This window comes from Blastocystis hominis (assembly GCF_000151665.1).
Source record: "Blastocystis hominis, Singapore isolate B (sub-type 7) whole genome shotgun sequence assembly, scaffold_3".
In the NCBI taxonomy this organism is placed as follows: domain Eukaryota; class Bigyra; order Opalinata; family Blastocystidae; genus Blastocystis; species Blastocystis hominis.
The window spans coordinates 798703-815695 of NW_013171838.1; the positions used below are offsets into that span (position 1 = coordinate 798703).

General features: G+C 48.0%; 6 protein-coding genes; 4 read left to right on the forward strand and 2 right to left on the reverse strand.

Moving 5' to 3' along the window:
- Positions 1–2901: 2901 nt before the first annotated feature.
- GSBLH_T00007136001 (uncharacterized protein) lies at positions 2902–4965 on the forward strand (the record flags this gene model as incomplete). Its single annotated transcript, XM_013042201.1, is given in 4 exon segments — positions 2902–3840; positions 3859–4636; positions 4667–4878; positions 4930–4965. The coding sequence occupies 4 exon segments, from the start codon at positions 2902–2904 to the stop codon at positions 4963–4965; spliced, it is 1965 nt and encodes a 654-aa protein (XP_012897655.1).
- Positions 4966–6607: 1642 nt separating this feature from the next.
- GSBLH_T00003447001 (uncharacterized protein) lies at positions 6608–9659 on the forward strand (the record flags this gene model as incomplete). Its single annotated transcript, XM_013042202.1, has 8 exons — positions 6608–6617; positions 6650–6743; positions 6775–6992; positions 7023–7216; positions 7250–7608; positions 7638–8546; positions 8577–8793; positions 8829–9659. 8 exons carry the CDS (start codon positions 6608–6610, stop codon positions 9657–9659), a joined length of 2832 nt encoding a protein of 943 aa, XP_012897656.1.
- Positions 9660–9841: 182 nt separating this feature from the next.
- Positions 9842–10728, reverse strand: GSBLH_T00003448001 (uncharacterized protein). XM_013042203.1 has 3 exons: positions 10631–10728; positions 10480–10602; positions 9842–10449 (listed from the first exon to the last, which is right to left on the reverse strand). Exons 1-3 carry the CDS (start codon positions 10684–10686, stop codon positions 9867–9869), a joined length of 762 nt encoding a protein of 253 aa, XP_012897657.1. The 5' UTR covers positions 10687–10728; the 3' UTR covers positions 9842–9866.
- A 437-nt stretch (positions 10729–11165) lies between these two features.
- Positions 11166–12682, reverse strand: GSBLH_T00003449001 (uncharacterized protein; the record flags this gene model as incomplete). XM_013042204.1 has 2 exons in its annotated part: positions 11166–12462; positions 12485–12682. The coding sequence occupies 2 exons, from the start codon at positions 12680–12682 to the stop codon at positions 11806–11808; spliced, it is 855 nt and encodes a 284-aa protein (XP_012897658.1). The 3' UTR covers positions 11166–11805.
- A 779-nt stretch (positions 12683–13461) lies between these two features.
- Positions 13462–14299, forward strand: GSBLH_T00003450001 (uncharacterized protein). XM_013042205.1 has 3 exons: positions 13462–13627; positions 13659–14008; positions 14041–14299. The coding sequence occupies exons 1-3, from the start codon at positions 13575–13577 to the stop codon at positions 14226–14228; spliced, it is 591 nt and encodes a 196-aa protein (XP_012897659.1). The 5' UTR covers positions 13462–13574; the 3' UTR covers positions 14229–14299.
- A 105-nt stretch (positions 14300–14404) lies between these two features.
- GSBLH_T00003451001 (uncharacterized protein) lies at positions 14405–15401 on the forward strand (the record flags this gene model as incomplete). XM_013042206.1 has 6 exons in its annotated part: positions 14405–14456; positions 14487–14653; positions 14684–14800; positions 14830–15007; positions 15038–15205; positions 15236–15401. The coding sequence occupies 6 exons, from the start codon at positions 14405–14407 to the stop codon at positions 15379–15381; spliced, it is 828 nt and encodes a 275-aa protein (XP_012897660.1). The 3' UTR covers positions 15382–15401.
- Positions 15402–16993: the final 1592 nt, after the last annotated feature.

The window sequence follows — 16993 nt, forward strand, 5'->3', positions numbered from 1 at the left end:
AACAAGGGAGTGAAGAGCATGCAATTCTTGGAGAAAATAGGGCGTTTCCTCGTTGTTGTTGTTGTTGTTGGGAAGAACTGCATTATTTAAAACGTCCTACGTGGAGAAAGAAGGACCAACAGCGTACAAGAGCATTTAAAAGAGACACAAGTATGATACAAACGACGAGCGTACATCGCCAATAAGAAGAAATTAGTATGAGAATCAGGGGTTCGCAGAGGAGCAGCAAACAACTGTAGAGAATGAGCTGGCGTCTACAGGGGAGTGGGAATTGATACTGCAACAATACTCTTGCTTATATACAAACTGAAGTCCAACCAAGGCTGCGACATTGAGCAAAAACACCAGTGTGCTGAATGAAAGAGGAAGCAAAGAACGAAATAAAGTGAACTATTAGTAAATGTGGAGCAAAAAGAAGCATACAGAGTTCCCGAAAGCCATGTACGTACACAGTCCATAGAATCCCGAAAAGTGAATATCGCGAGCATCACTAGTATTGGAGCCTTCATGAAGAGATTACCTGTTAGAGTCTAATACATACATTATGCAAAGGTACACGACATTCACCAAGTAACCAAAGAATAGGACATCGACAAACGATGTCTGGAACGAACTGTTTTCTTGACAGTCTATAGGATTTAGGCAACAGCAATCAAATTTGTACAATCATTGCAAAAGAAAGCAGCAATGTCGCAAAGAAGCTGCTCAACCGAACGGTGCTCAAAGAGAGAAACCATAACGAGATATATCCTTCTCTCTTTAATCACCTACATCAAAATCGCAGCGAAAGACGACTTTATTATAAGAGAAGCCAATCTGGTCCTTATCGAGATTGCGCTGATAATAAAACAACTATCATTCGAATAGTTCAGCTATTCGTACCACCGTTGAAGAGACTGCATAGACAATTAAAAAAAGAGAAATCATCACTGCAATAGGTAATTGTTTGAAAGAACTGGAATACAATGGAGGGAAAGGCCTATTTCTGGAATTCCCGAAATTGACAGCACATCCGTTTAAAAACCATGTTTCTCTCCTGAGATCTCTAATGGATGATTTTGTTTGGTATGAATGCATCTATCCTGGAAATAGCTCCAGTTTTTACACCAATATTAAAACTGGAGCTGTCGTAAAGAATGTTCCGCAAGATGATCCGGATGTTGCTAGAATCAGGAATTTTAGTTGTGATGATAACTTTTCGAAAGATTGCTACCGATATATATCCTATTTTATGGAATTGTTATAAATCTTAATTATCACATTAGTACAGCCCGCGAATCGTTTGCGAAGGAGAGACCGGAGGAGGTTAGCGTTGAAAAGGGATCCATGGTGTTCTGCTTTAGTGAAGAGATCGACGGATGGGTGTATGTGCGAACGATGAAAGGGGAAAGCGGTTATGCCCCTGCCAGTTATCTGAATCCATTAGTTTTGAAATTCCTCGAACGAGATACTATTCACAGCAGATCGAGTGACATCATTAGCTCAAACACAATGGGCCATGACATTCACGGAGTTGTCGTGGCAAGTTTACGTCCAACGAGAAATGGTACTTATTCAACGTCTTTTTCTGTGAATTCAACTGATTTTTAGGTATGATCTAGATCGCTCTTCCAAAAGAGTCATGAGCAACGCCACCCAAATCAGTCAGCGCAGGTCGATTCAACGAACAAAAACCGAAATCATTTGTACATCTTTCCTCTCTTTTCCAACATACAGCGAACCATTTGCTATGTTCTATGCTTCCCTTCTTCATTCGGACCGTTTTTTCTCATCCCTTTGTTATTCCGTATGACATCGTAGTGCTTTGTGCTGCGAGTAATCTTTTTAGTGGATCATCGAGACGTTAAAATCGAGGTTGAACTTGCAACCAGCACAATTCAACGAGATTCTGACCAAGTGCAACGTTTCCGTGGATATCTACAACTCCTACACTTCTCTCATGTGTGTGAGCACGATGTCTCCCGATTTTATCCTATTCCGAGGATTGTTTGGCAGCTACAGCAGTCCGTACTCCTCGAACCAGTCGTTCAGTCGGTCTCGACCTATGCAGCGCAGCAGTTATTCTTCCCACAGTAGTGCGTCTGACCTACCTGCAGAGAGTACTGGCGGTGCGCTTCCGAAGGAGAGCAAGAGCGACAAGAAGAAGCCTTCGAGAAAGTCGCTGCCGAGCGCGCTGGAGGCACGGAGAATCACGGAGTTGGAGGAGGTCAACACGGAAGTGATGAGCACATCCTCGAAGGTGTCCATCCCGCAGTCGGCAGCCAGCTCGATCAACGAGTCTGCGGACAAGCCGGTCTCTCAAAAAGTGGAGAAGGCGGCTGCTGCCGCTGTGGGCAAGTCAGACGGCGACGTTTTGAAAGAGGGAACGGCCAAACCCGACGAAGTGGTGTCTGACAGTCAAGCAAAGAGCTCTTCACAGCCACTTCCTACTCCTCCAGAAGCAGCGGAAGCGACAGAACTGGTCGAAGCGACAGAGAAGACAGTAGTGCCAGGCGCTGCAGAAGCAATAGAGAAGACAGTAGTGCCAGGCGCTGCAGAACCAGCAGAAGCGCCGAAAGAGACCGTAGTACCAGAAGTTCCGAAGGAGACAAAAGTTCCAGAAGCGACGAAAACACCAGCGGCGAATGAAAAGATAGAACAGTCCGTAAAGGGAGGCTATCGAACCATCGTTGTCCCCCCGATTTGCACCGATTCCGCCGCCTTCAAGACGAGCGAGGTAGGACTTTTTCGCTCTCGTTCATCAAGCAGATAAGCGGGGAGACTCCGAAACAAGAGCAAGAGGCTACGCCAACCCAATCGGTTCCAGCGTATCCCTGCACACAACCTCGCAATACATCTCCTGCCACGACTTCAGCCCCGTCCGCTCCGATTCTTTATTCGGATCTGAACGAATACGACTTCATGCACTACGCATCGATCTATTTCCAGCGAAAGAAGCCCCGCCTATTCCACTCGTTCTCGCTGGAGGAGCTCATATCGTACACCACGGAAGTGCCTCTGCGTCCGCTGCACTTCATTCATCAGCTGATCACGTCGACGGTTCTGGAGATCGAGCGGGACATCATGATCTTCATGGACATCACGGTTGGATATATGTCCTCCGAGTCCACTTCCACCGTGAACAAGAAGCTGCTGGATAACATTGTCTACCAGAGCTTCTGGAGTCAAAGCATCTTTGACGAAGTGGTGTGCTTCACGATGAAAGAGATCAACAACAACCCGCAAGAGACGAGTTGCTATCTGGGATTCAAGCTGCTCTATATCTTGCTGATGATGCGTCGTCCGTCTCTGCCTCTTTTGAAGTATGTGCTCTCCTTCGTGTATCGGCAGATTGTCGATTCGAACGTGGGAGGCTTTGCCCGCGAGATCATGAAGGAATACTTGGAGAATCCCAGCCCAGCGATCGGCAACTTCGACATGAATTGGTTCGCGAAGATCTGCGACCTGGCCGACCAAGGCTTCAAGCCCTTCCCTCTGTCCCTGGCGCATCTTTCCTTGAAGGAGATCATTGAGACGGAGAACTTCGCGGGCATGCTGCTGAGCCACGGCATCATGCCGCCAAAGAACTTCTCCTATGCGTGGTACCCCCTTTCATGTAGTTCCGCATCGCTGACTCCACTGGTAGGCACTTCGATCTGTCGCGACCCCTACGTGCACCAAATGTTTTCCTCGTTCCTCCAAGGAGTGATTCTGTACATCCGAATCACGCACGACCGCGAGTTCAAAGAGCGGCTCGTCATTCTGGACGAGTCCCTTCTGAAGATCCGCTGGATGTCGCTCCACTCCACCAAGCCGAAGCTGCGCGAGTTCCACGTGAAGGACTTCGAGGTGAGTGTGGCCGTTGGTGCCGATTCGTAGAGCGTGAGTTGGATCAAGGGTTCCATTGAGGGACTGAACCACCAGGAACTTTTCGCGATCAAGCTGACGCTCTACAACACCGACGAGACCATCAACATTGCAGTGTCCTCCCATATCGAGCGCGACCGCGTCTTGCGGTTCCTGAACCAGTGGATCAACTGGTATCAGCTCTACGCGCAGGATCTTGACTCGATGGACCCGAATACCCTGACCCAGGAGAAGAAATCGCTCTCGGAAGAAGACACGCCAGGGAAGAAGTATCGCCGCTCCCTCGAGCAGTATTTGGACACGGTGGAGCCGTTCGCTGCCTCTCTGACCAACCCGTACAATAGTCTTTCCGACTCGTGCAGCACTCCGCACTCCACCACAATATCGCCCAGCAACTCCATGTCGGGTTCGTTCCCTCAAACCAAGTCGGGCAAGCGCGGATTTGACTTCAGTGCGGTGAACGCGGACGCGGTCGACCAGCTCAAACGCAACCAAGTGCTGTCGAAATCGACCGCCACGCCGCCCAATTCGCTCACTCCGGTTTTGAACTACTCGACTCCCCAGGACAACATCATCCAGCTACAGTCGCTGATTCCCTATCCCTATCACGACCACATTCCGAAGATTTTGCAGGTGCTGGTGTACTACCTGTACAAGCTGGACGCCTACTCCAGCGAGGGTATTTTCCGCATTTCCTCGCTGGAAAGCACCACGCAGCAGCTGAAGAACGACCTCACCGACGGCTGCTATGCGGCGATCCTGGACGTCAATTCGGGATTTCTGATCGCAAGTGGGAGCATGCAGAATGTATGAGCTGTAGACATGATCAAGACGGTTCTCCGAGGGCTGCGACCCATGCTGATCGTCGATTCTGTCGAAGCGAAGATCCTTCAGCTCGGAAAGCAAAAGGTCATTCCTCCGGAAGAGGCGTGGCGCATAATCCAAGAACTGCCGCCAGAGAACTATAAGACGTTCATGTATATTATGACGATGATTCTGTACACGTCACGCGTGGAGGTGAATCGAATGAAGGTTAATGCGCTTCTCCTAGTTTTTATTATGAACTTTATGCGTTGTGGGTAGGAGGTGATGGAGGTGTGTGACCTGCAGATCCGATGATGATGATGAAATGTGCTTTAATGCGATGAATATGGTGAATTGGGCGTTACACTTTTTCGAGGTCATAGCTGACACGTTAGAACAACACTTTGATATATCAGAATTTGATGATGATTTCCCCAAAATTAATTGAGCTGTTTGTTCGAAAAGGGCAGATAAGGAAATTAACACGACGATTGCACGCAGACTAAGAACAATCCAGTATAATAGAATTTTATTCGCAACCATTGAACTCTCAAGGTTAGAAATTCCACAATTTTCTTTAGTTCGTCCGTGTGGAGTGGTAAGTGGCATTGAGCAATGTGTGGCCAAAGAATTGATGAAAAACTTCGCCCCTATCAGAAGCATTCATGTTGATAGGAATTGATCGTTTCTGATCTTAGTTTTCTGGAGTTGTATTCAGGTTCTGGATAGGACCATTTCTATCTGGCTTGCAAATCCAGAATAGGAATAATGCACTCGCTAGTGTTTTAGTCTGCTTGTGATTATTTACATTAGTAGTGTTATTAACATTTCTGTAGATTGTAAGTCGTGTTTTATTTTTTGAGTTTGGTCGGGAATGTTTGGATCCGGCGGCGACGATGTGTGACTCGGACCTTCGGGTCCAGGCATACGTGACTCCCGCTCTTGCACGCCATGGAAGGTAGTCCGACTACCGCTCAGTGAAGTCTCAGGCAGCAAGCAGATCCTAGATTTATGGACGGTTGAGCTTGCGCAAGCTTGCTCCTGCCCTGCCACTATATTCCTGATCCGGATGAGTTGCTCTGCAGCCTTGATCTATTTGGAAAAACCATAGTGGACACAGGTCTAATCTCTTTTAGATCCAACAGAACATTTTGTTTTTGGTATTGCGCTCGTGTTCAGGTAAGTGTGTGTTTTGTGTGTGCTGGTGAACTGTCGTTTTAAGGTACCCGCAAGTCTTTTTCTAGACTCGTGGGACTAACCGACGACAAAATGGATAGTCGTTTGACTCTGAGTGCGATCATGGATGCTTTCTGTGAGAGCAAAGTTGGGTGTCTAACATGGTTTAGAGTTGGTAGTCACGTTCACAGCGGTTTTCGCGTTGATTTAGGTATGTAGTGTGTTTTGAATTGAGTATATGATCGTGCACAATGAATGCGAAATTTGAATGCTTTCTTGATTTTGATTGTTGAGTTGAGTTGAGTTGAGTTGAGGAAACACGGCATTGCGATGAAGATGGAAATAGATGACGAGTCTGACAATCCATTCTCATGATGTCATTTGAGGCATTTGTCTGAGCGTGACTGTGTGATGGCAACTTCACTAATTCATATGGACTGATCCAAATGAGTTCGTTCCCGTTGCCCAAATTGATTTCCGGGGACGCAAGCCCCATTGTTCGCATTCGAGTGCCGATCGTTTTGTGATTGTTGCTGACGTGGACAAAAACATCTAACGTTTTGTAGGTGAGGTAGGTAGGTAGTGCGAGAGTGAAGCGAGTGGGATGATTACAATTTCTTTCCCCATATGATCGACTCTGATTCTATGGAAAGATCCATGTCATTGCACATTAAGCCAGGATGCAGTGATGCATGACCACTTTTTTGTTTGTGTGCGAGCTTTTCTAACTGTAATATAGTATTCGTGTTTTTTGTTTATTTCTACAAAGCAATTCTGAACGATGGAGAGTGGTAACGGTCGATTGGCGAATCCTTACCAATAGGAACATCTCGCTTGGAGAAATTACTGGAATCGATCCAAAATGGCGATGACGAATCGGAAGAACTGCAAATCCCACAAGGACTTCGAAATCGTCTGTACGTGCTTTTTCTTCGTTTTCTGATTCAGGTATCCGCACCAACTTAGTGGGGTGCAATGGTTATGGAAAATGCACAACAGTCCCTACAAGGGTGCCCTTTTGGCGGATGATATGGGTCTTGGCAAGACGGTCCAAGTGTGCGCCTATCTGCAGTCCATTGCAGACCGCGGGCTTCTCGACTCTTGCCTAATCGTCGTTCCCAACAGTGTTGTTCCCGTTTGGCAGAATGCATTTCGCGAGTGGACAAGTATGACAATATTCGGTTGTTGTTTTGCAGGGTTGCCCGTCATTCTCTTCCATTCAGTGAGTCCCAAGGGCAAGAAAGACATTCAAGACAAAGTACACAACGCGTTCTCGGTAGTCCTCACCACCTACGGCACTCTGGATCGGAACGTCGAGTATTTCTCCGCTTTCTGGACAGACACAGACCAAGCGTCGTGGGACTATGTAGTGCTAGACGAGGGCCACAAGGTAATCCCCTGCTCCTCCTGGACTGAATCGCAGATCAAAAACAGCAAGTCCGAAAACTCGCAATGCTTGAAAGACATCCCATCCAAGCATCGAATCATGCTGACGGGCACTCCGCTCCAAAACAATCTCCTCGAGATGTGGAACATCATGGACTGGCTCTGCAACCACCAGCTGCTCGGCGAGCGATCGGCATTTGATCATGTCTTCCGAAAGCCCATCGAACGCGGCAACGACAAGCGAGCGACGCAGGATATCCGCGATTACGGAGACATGATGGCGAAGCAGCTGCACGACGAGATTTTTAAGGTGACTTTGCGGCGCGAGAAAAGCGCGGTTTTTCGAGATTCGTCGATCCCCGCGATTAGCAAAAAGACGGAAATCGTGTTGTGGTGGTAGGAGCAAGGCGATGCGTCAAGAAAAGCCGCATGAACGCGCGGCAAATCGCGATGTACGAGTGCTTCCTGCAGTCCAACCGCGTGAAAACCGCGCTGAAAACCGCGAAACAGGCGCTGCCGAGCTTGATCGTGCTGCAGAAAATGCGAGGAATGGAGGGCGGATTGACGCGTAGAACGAACCACGTGATGCTGCTGAATCAGAAGGAGCGACGCACGGTGAACGAGGTCGCGGTGAGGGAGGCGGGCGTGTCGCAGGGCGTTTTGTTTGATGGGATTTTTGGCGATGGAGCGTCGGATTTGGATTCCACCGAAGCGACCGAAGACGAAGAAGAAACAGACGAAGAAAAAACAGAAGAAGAAGAAACAGAAGAAGAAGAAGAAGAAAACGAGGAAACAGACATAACCAAAAAAGATGAAGCGAATCTTTCGGCGATGGAATACGCTTTACTGATTCAAAAGCAGCGACAAGCCAAACTCGAAGCGTCCAAACCCGATCCCAAGCCCGACCCAGCGAGCAGCGCGGCCCCGAAAGAGCCGAAAGGCCTGTCGATCCGCAAGCTGCAGTCGCTGCTTCGCCAGCTCTCCGAGGAGGCTTTGTACGCGTACGGGAACAAGCTGAGCGTCGTGGTTCCGCTGGTGGCGCGTCTCCGAAGCGAAGGAAACCGCGTGATCGTCTTCGCGCGGTATTTGAAGATGCTGCTGATCCTGGACGAGTGTTTCCAGCGCCGAGGCATCCGCACGATCCATTACAACGGCATGCTGGGGCTGGAGCAGCGCGCTGCGGCGCTGGCTGCGTTCAAACAGAGCGGATCGGGCGTGCTGCTGATCACGGTGGGCGCTGGAGGCGAAGGAATCACGGTGACGGAGGCGGACCGGATCGTGCTGCTCGATCCGAACTGGAACCCGACGGTGGACGAGCAGGCGATCGACCGAGCGTAGGGATGAACGGACGGAGCGAGGAGTAGCTATCGGATCGGGCAGACGAAGAACGTGATCGTGTATCGCTGCGTGACGTGCGGGACGATCGAAGAGAAGATGTACGCGCGACAAGTGTGGAAGCAGTGTCTCAATAAGAAGGTGATCGAGAACAAGCACACGCTGCGGCATTTCTCCAAAGACGAACTCAAGGATCTCTTCCAGCTGAACGACCCTCAGCACTCCGCCATGCGCGCCAATATCGCGGTAGGCCGTGGAGAAGAGCGATCGCTGACGTCAAGGAGCTCCGATTGCAGGTCGATCTCCCGGAAAATCCCAGTCACATGCGCTTTCTCCAGTCGCTCGACATCGACGGAATCAGCGAGCACTCCCAGCTCTTCACGCTCGACCACGAGCAAATCCGAAAGATCGTCCAGAGCTCCCTGCAGAACCAGATCCAGAGCAGCGATCTCCGCAAACTCCTCCAGGGAAACTTCGCTCAGCACCCCGTTTCCCCGCGGAAACCCGCCAACCCGCGGAAAATCCTCTCGAAAAACCTCAATAAGGGGCAGTACTACTTCTCCTCCTCCGATTTCCCGCGGTTCGAAGAGCCCGCGCGATCGGGGTTTGATCGTCATCGCGAAGCGAGTCGTCGCTCGCAGTACAGCCGGCCGTTTCACTCGCGTCCGCACGCGGAGAACACGGTGAGTCCGGATTGGATGTTCGCGAAGAAGCGACGCGCGGCGCTGACGGCGAATTCGCGGTCGAATCAGGCGGAGAACGAAGCGGGGAGGGGAAACGGGGAAACGGGAGAAACGCAGAGCGTGCAGAGAAGGAAACGGTTTGTTCCGGATCGAACGAAGGCGTCGAAACGAATCCAATTGAATGAATTGAATGGATCGAATGGATTGAATGGAGGAATGGAAGCGAGGAGGAGCGAAGAAGGAAAGAATGCGTCGAGGGAAGCGTTGATTGGGAGTCAAAACCCGATCAATGAGCGGAGAGATGAGATTTTGGAGTTGGGAAGCAGCTCGGATAGCGATGTGGAAGTTGTGTCGGTGCGACGTCCGAGGAAGAGAGTGGTGGTGGATTTGGCGAATGGATCGGAAAGTGACGGGGAGAATGCGTTGTGAATGAATGAATGAAGTCGGGGAGCTTCGGTTCGTTCTCTGTCTCATGGATCGATTGAGGAGTGATTGACTGTGTTTTAATCGTTTTTTTTTTCTAAACTCTTTTTGTTTCATTGGTTTCGTCAAATGGATTCATTCAAAGGGAAAGTTGGGTAGAACACAATGTTTGTTGCATCAAATCCATCCAAACCAAAACGACATCAAACTCAGTTACTTCCCACCTCGATTTCCACCTCGGTTTCCACCGTTTCCTCGGTTTCCACCGCGTCCACGTCCTCTAAATCCTCCTCTTCCGCGGTTTTCGCTGCCTCCACGTCCTCGACCACCTCTAAAACCACCCCGGTTTCCCCGGTTTCCCCGGTTTCCCTGTCCTCGTTCGCTTCTTTCGCTTTGCCTTTCTTTCTTTTCACCGCGGTTTTCACCTCGGCCTCGTCCTCGTCCTCGTCCACCTCGGTTTCCACCTCTGTTTCCACCGCGGTTTCCACCTCTGTTTCCCCTTTTTCTCTCTTTTATTTCCTCCTCCTCTTCATCATCGTCATCATCATCATCATCTTCATCTTCATCTTTTTCTTTTTCTTTTTCTTTTTCTTTTCGCTTCTTTTCGTTTCTCTCGTTTCGCTTTTTCTCTCGAACTCCCTCCAAAAACTTCTCTCGCTTCAGTTTTCGCTTCGCTGTTCGATCCAACTCCTCTGCGTTCTCCAACACCGAGATCGTCGTTTCACGGCCCAAGTACTCCACTTTCCCAGCGGCGATCGCTTTTTTGGCGGCTTCTGCGTCTTCGAATTCGACGGCTCTGCGATTCATTCGATTTTCTTTCGGCTACCCATAGCCTTGAAGACGACCGCGAGGGGAGCGTACCATGAAGACCGTTTGGATCGCTCCAAAGGCTTCAAAGACTTTGCGGAAGGAGGATTCTTCGAAATCGAAAGAGACGCTGCGAACCAGACTAATGAGAAAGGAGTGAACGAACATACACAGTTCTAGAGAGGTCCAAGGCGTTAATAATCTTCAGATCTTGCTCGTGAACCATCTCCGATTGCTTTTTGGCGTCTGATGGAGAAGGAGTGTTCTTAATTGAAAAAAGGAAATGCCACTTACCTTCTTTCCCTTTGGCTTGGCCATTTCTTTCTTTGTCTTATTCTTTTCTTTCAGTTCATCGAGATCAGCCTCTTCTTCCATTTCTTCGTCATCATCATCATCACTATCATCCTCTTCATCACTGTCATCGTTTTCACTGTCTTCCTCTTCCTCTGAGCTGCTTTCGTCACTGTCACTTTGTTCTACCTCGTTTTCCTCTTCTATAGCATCAACAATTCGGTTATTCTGCTACCACTACTTTCTTCCTCTATTAGTCACATCCCATCCCAAACATCGCACGCTGACTCGTTTCCTCCTCTTCTTCCATCTCGCTAGTGATATCCTCCTTCTTTTCAATCTCTTCGCTCGACATTCCCCACAACTCAGCGATCAAATCTGCTGCTTTTCCTTCTTTCTTTCCACAAACACGTCAAACAAATCAATTCTTCTGCTCCTCCTCCTTGGTTCCCACCACCTCCTCCACGATTCTCCTCAACATCGCGAACGACTCGATCATCTCGGTCGTCATCATCACCAGCTTCTCCCCTTCCACCATCGTCCTCAGCAGCCTCATCGCCGCCACCTCCATATACGTCAATCCTCCGACCACCACCACCACATCCACGCCGCCCGCTCGCTCCCTTCCCTTTCCTTCTTCTCGGAAATACTCAAATCCCACGGCTTTTCCCACGTCCTCCATCCGCGCCGTGCTCTGCAGCAGCGCCTGCACGATCCGAGCCAGCAGCGGCGCGTACCCCGACGTCACATAGCTAGAGAGAAGGATGGAGACGAGGCGACTTGAGATCGGAGCGCTGCGAGCCGTCGACGTCGTCGCGGATCAGCCGCATTTTCGAGCGCACCGACGCGAAGTTCGAGGAAGAACCGCGGGGAGAGAGAAGCCCGCAGCGGTCCAAGAGGGTGAGCAGAGGGAGCGTTTCGAGGCCGAAGTTCTGTGCGTCAGAAAAGGGGAAACGGGGAAACCAGGATGAACTCGCGACGAATGGAATCGAGCTCTTTGGGCTTGAGACCTCGGTTCACCGCGGAGAAGAGAAGAAGGTAGTGCAGGACTTCTTCAATGGGGTGCTACGATCGAGGAGTGATCGGGTTTTGACCTCACGGTTGAGCAGACCCGTAATGAAGTCCGATGCGTTGCCACCCTCCAGAATTTCTCGCTCGCGCTGCCATCGCTCGCCGAAGGAGGGAGCATTCGTCCGGGCCGTGATTTGACTGGCGATCTGAAGAAAATGAGTTTGGAGGGAAAAAAACGAACTTCCAAATGAATCTGCAAACTTTCTTTTAATTCCGAAATCGTGCCGACCTTCCCGGCGTATGCTGCGATTTCACTGACACTGCTGTCGCTGCTGATGGGGCGATTTTTGCTGAACGCTGGATGGTAATGATGATGATGGAAGAAGATGTACCTTCGATCTCTCTGCATTTCTCTTTCAGCAACTGAGGAACGGTGCTGATGTTCGAATCTGCGATTTCGGAGAAGAGAGCGTCGTTCGTGTTCAACGAAATCGACACGACATTCTCCTTCTTTCCAATTCGACTCCCCTCCAATGAAACGCCTCCACAATCCATTCCCAGAACCTACGAAGTGAGCTGAGCCGAGATCGCAAGGCACTTCATGGATAAGTGACTCGTAAGTTAATGATGTCGTAAACGGGCTGACCCAGTCCACAGAGCGATCTATCAGAATCAAACGATTTAACGAAGAAGGAATGGACTATGTAACAACCGAACTCCACATCAACGGAGAGAGAGTCGTCGTCTGGCTGCAGCTCTTTCATCAAGTTCAAGACAGATCGAGACAACGGACCGATCGCATGGAAGGATCGGAAGGCTCCGAAGAGAACTTCGAGTTTGAGCACGGCTCGTGCGATATCCTTCAATGGAGTGTAGTCGTGCTTCAGATAGATCGAGGAAAGCGAGTTCGTGATCTCCATGCTGATGAGGTCGTTATCGGTGGGGATTAGGTTGATTTCGAGATCGTACAGCGTAACAAACTCATAGAGCTTGCTATCACGAAGGAACTGAACAGCGAATTGGGTTCGGTGGGGAACCAGCAAAATATAGAACGAATAGGAGACCTACATAACACACACGCCACACCCAACCACATTTTCCTCGCGAAGCTGATTAATCACACTCACCACCAACTTCATGGATTTTGCATTGCTCTTGCAGATGAACACAATGTTGAGCGCTTCTGTGAACACCTTTTCGCCTGTGAGTCTAGAAAACGTGATAACATTGTTTTCCTATCGTTTATATTGGATATGGAACCAAAACTTTAAAGATTGACGCTCCCTCGAGGGCAATGTTGATGCTTTTACTTAGGTCCATATCTAGAACGACACATTTGGGTCCTTCGATCTAGATAAGTCAAATGCAGTACGGAAAATACATTGCCAAAAATGTCGCAAAGATCACTTTTGTTAATAGTTCGAATAAGTTTAAAATCGATCGATTCTCCATTAACAAAAGAAGGTTTAGACATTGGATCTCCACTATGCTACAAAATAGAGTGTTTCCAGAACGGGAGTTTCATTTTGGAAAAGATAAGAACATGCCGAATTATATGTGTCACCAACTACTCAAAACAATCTATGTGACATAAAGAATCGACTGGTAATTTTTGAACTTGCTTTAACGGACAATGGATAAGTGGGGGTTTCAAAATGTAGAAACCACGAACTCCATTTCCACTTTCAAACTTATTTACACTAATTTCTATTTACTCCATTTGGAGTTTTAGATACAATGTCTCTTGCTATTAGTTCTGCTTTAGCTCGATTTAAGCCCACTCTCAAAACTCTGTTCACTGTTGGAACGTATATGGGGTGTGGTGACCTTCTCACTCAGAAGATCGCGCTGAAGAGAGAGAAGCTGTAAGAAATTTATAATCTGACTGATTCGTAGGGAAGCTCGCCGTGCTTTCGCTTTCTTTACAGCTGGTTTCACTTTCTCCGGGTTAGGCAATCATCTTGCCAATACTGCTGCTGGAAAGCTTTTCCCAACGACCCGTTTCAATGACGTTCTTCGTCGTACTTTGGTTCTCAACCTGCTGTTCCCTATCACCCAGTCCATCACCTTCCTGTCTGTGATGTTCTGGCGCGATGGAACTATCCGAAAGAATTGGAAGACCAAGGTCGTGAAGGATCTTCCTCAGGCCTATATGATCTCTCTCTTCTGTCTGACCCCTCTGTCTTTCCTTCAGGGTCGTTATGTAGCCGGTAACTATCGTAAGTGGACTGCTTGGATTCAGGGAAGTACGTTTTTTTCTGCTGGGACTAATCGATAGCTTATTGGAATATGTGGCTGTCCGGACTCAATCTGCCCAACCGCGAGTACCGCACGTTCGATGATTACTTCCGCTCTGGCATGGCTCAGCTGTCTGGTTCCTATGCTTACTTCTTCCTGTCGGACAAGAAGAAGAAGAAGAGCCGTAAGGAAAAGGGTTCGAAGAAGAGCGATAAGGAGGAGGAATAAGAGGAATGAATTGTTATATGCTAGTTGGCTTTGAAGTTTTATTATTGCTTGTGGTACCGCAACAGTCCTTTCCGTTGTTTGTTTCACACACTTTTGGCTGTGAAGTTGTGGTGCGGCTGGTGAGACCTCGACTGGTCTGGTCTTGCTTTGTTTGCTCCTCACTTTTTTCACCACGAATGCTCGACGCGTACCATATCGGATTCATTGGAGGAGGAGTTATGGCAACCAGTGGGAATGGTGCTGGGTCGTGATGTCTAGCCATGATCTCGGGGTTTCTGCAAACGGAGACCTTCGCGAAAGACCACATCCACGTGTTTGATATTAGTGAGGACAGAACCAATTACTTCAAGTCCGTTGGGATTATCGTGAATGACGGTATTACCCCGCTGGTCGATGCGTGCGACATTATTGTCTTCGCAGTGAAAGTTGGTCCGTGTCACTTTCCTAAGCTTTAGCCCGATGTTTTGCTCACTCTCCTCCATAGTCCGTTGAGCATGGGAGAATACTATGACCGCAAGAAGCTCTTTATTTCTATTGCTTGCGGAATTAAAATCGCTCAGATCCGAGATAGAGTACTTTCGAAGAATGTTCTTTCCGATAGATCCATCCCAAAACGTGTGGAATCGTGCGTCTCTTGCCGAACACCCCGTGCGGTGTTCTCAAGGGAATCTGCTGTTACACGCTGGGTCCCAACACAGACGAGGAAACCGACAAACTGATGAAGAACATGTTCGGAAAGCTCGGCGAAACGCTCAAAATCCCCGAGTGCTACATGGATGGTGAGCCCCTTCGCGATTCATGACCAATAGCTGTCGTGGCACTTGCAGGAAGCGGTCCTGCGATTATTTACATGCTTATCGAGGCACTCGCCGATGGCGGAGTGAAATCGGGTCTTCCGCGTGACTTAGCGATGAATCTGGCTGCGTATACCGTACGAGGCGCAGCAGAGATGGTGATTCAGACGAATCGGCATCCAGGTAGGGGAGAAGGCGGGGAATGAAGGGCAGCGGAGTTGAAGGATCAGGTCTGCTCGCCTGGAGGAACGTCGATCGCTGGAGTTGAGTATTTAGAGAAGAAGGGATTCAGAGGAAACGTTTTGGGAGCGGTGTATGCAGCCTTTTGCCGCGGGAAGGACATTGGAAACACGGAGTAAAAGAGGATGCGTAGAGTGGTTGTGTGTTTGTTGGAAAAAAGAATTGAAGGGTGTGGTGTGTTTTTTTGATGGAGATTGGAATAGGATAGAGAGATTCTGTGTTGGTGCTGTTCCCTGATGAGATAGAATAGGTTGCATAACAAGAATATCAAAAAAGCGGGCAAAAAAGAAGCATTCTTTGAAGCAAAGGACTATGAAATAGAGTCACTGATTCTTTGCGACAGACTGGTTCTGGGTTCTAGAACAAAAAAGAGTCCACGAAAAGCAAGATAAAACACAGAGTTTGACAGTATGACTTTTGACCAATCAGTTAGCGATTCTATTTTCCCGTAATCTATTGCTTGTAAATAAAAATAATGTTGTTTTTTATTGCTGGGTTTGTTCTTGCTGCATGCTCCGGTTTAGTGTTTGTAGATAGGAACAATACTCATCAGTTGTTTGAGTACACATTTTCGCAGACTGAGTGTGAAAATGGGTATTTCATTCCGCATACATTTAATAATGGCTCATCATTTGGAAATCTACAAAAGATGGCATCTGCAGAGTGTCTTGAACGAAGTGGATATCGCAATATTCGTGCAAAGAACGGTATTGCAGCAAAAAGCGCGGGTACTTTTGAAAGAATCTTGGAGAGGATCAATGAAACGAAAGAGTTAACTGTGGAAATGTGGATAAACTATCTTGCTCCTTCTAGAAATCCTGAGAATATGTTTTTGATAACCGGAGGAAATGAAATGGATGAAAACCATTATGAGGATATATCTTTCTCCTTGCTGATTGGTGGTACATATTTGTTATTGCACATTATTGATAATCAATATGCTTCGTTTATAACAAGTCATAACAATGACGCACAGTTGCTTCATATTGTATATACTGTTCAACTATCTGAGAATGCAACCTATGCCACAGCCTACATTAACGGAACTACGATCGGATTGAATCCACAAAATCCTATTGACTTAAACAATTGGAATGCAAGTGCTCGTCTGATATTGTCTCGAACAGATGCTGGCTCAGAATCAATTATGTACTACAATGAAGTTTACTATTTCGGATTCTATGATCACGCTCTCACCTATGACCAAGTAATCTACAATTACAATTGCTTTCTCCCTCCATCTCTTGCTTCAATCAAACAGCGAGAAGTGCATGGGACAATGAACAGCGTGTTTCCCGTTGAACTTTTAATCCAAGACTATAATTTGGATACGAATACAAATCTTGTAGATAACTACACGGTTCAGATAATTCTTCGCTCCATTCCTCCTATAGGGCAACTCTTTTATGCAACCATGCAACCCATTAATTCGTGTCCTCCTGAAGGAATCGTTTTGAACTCCACAACACTCTTTTATCAACCCGAATACAACGAATATAGCGCTACTGAGTATTCCAACTTCACTGTACAAGTTGAGAATCCTTATGGCATTTCGAATCCGATTCCAATTTCGATTTTTGTGGCCTGGGTCAACCAGCCTCCAATCACTTGGGATTGTTGGTTCAATATCACGACCGATACTTCCTCTATAGTGGATATTGAAATGATAGATAGTGATGGGGACGCTGCTTATACTCGTTTTTTGTCTATTTCGCCGATTTGCTCTATTTC

Excerpts from the sequence above, each read along its gene's own strand:
- GSBLH_T00003448001 (XM_013042203.1), bottom strand. The coding sequence starts at position 10,686 with ATGGTTCACGAGCAAGATCTGAAGATTATTAACGCCTTGGACCTCTCT. Across the intron at positions 10,603-10,630 it reads TTGGACCTCTCTAGAACTGT|TCTGGTTCGCAGCGTCTCTT; the intron begins GTATGTTCGTTC and ends CTTTCTCATTAG. Across the intron at positions 10,450-10,479 it reads GGTCGTCTTCAAGGCTATGG|AGCCGTCGAATTCGAAGACG; the intron begins GTAGCCGAAAGA and ends AATGAATCGCAG.
- GSBLH_T00003450001 (XM_013042205.1), top strand. The coding sequence starts at position 13,575 with ATGGGGTGTGGTGACCTTCTCACTCAGAAGATCGCGCTGAAGAGAGAG. Across the intron at positions 13,628-13,658 it reads GCGCTGAAGAGAGAGAAGCT|GGAAGCTCGCCGTGCTTTCG; the intron begins GTAAGAAATTTA and ends ACTGATTCGTAG. Across the intron at positions 14,009-14,040 it reads GACTGCTTGGATTCAGGGAA|CTTATTGGAATATGTGGCTG; the intron begins GTACGTTTTTTT and ends ACTAATCGATAG.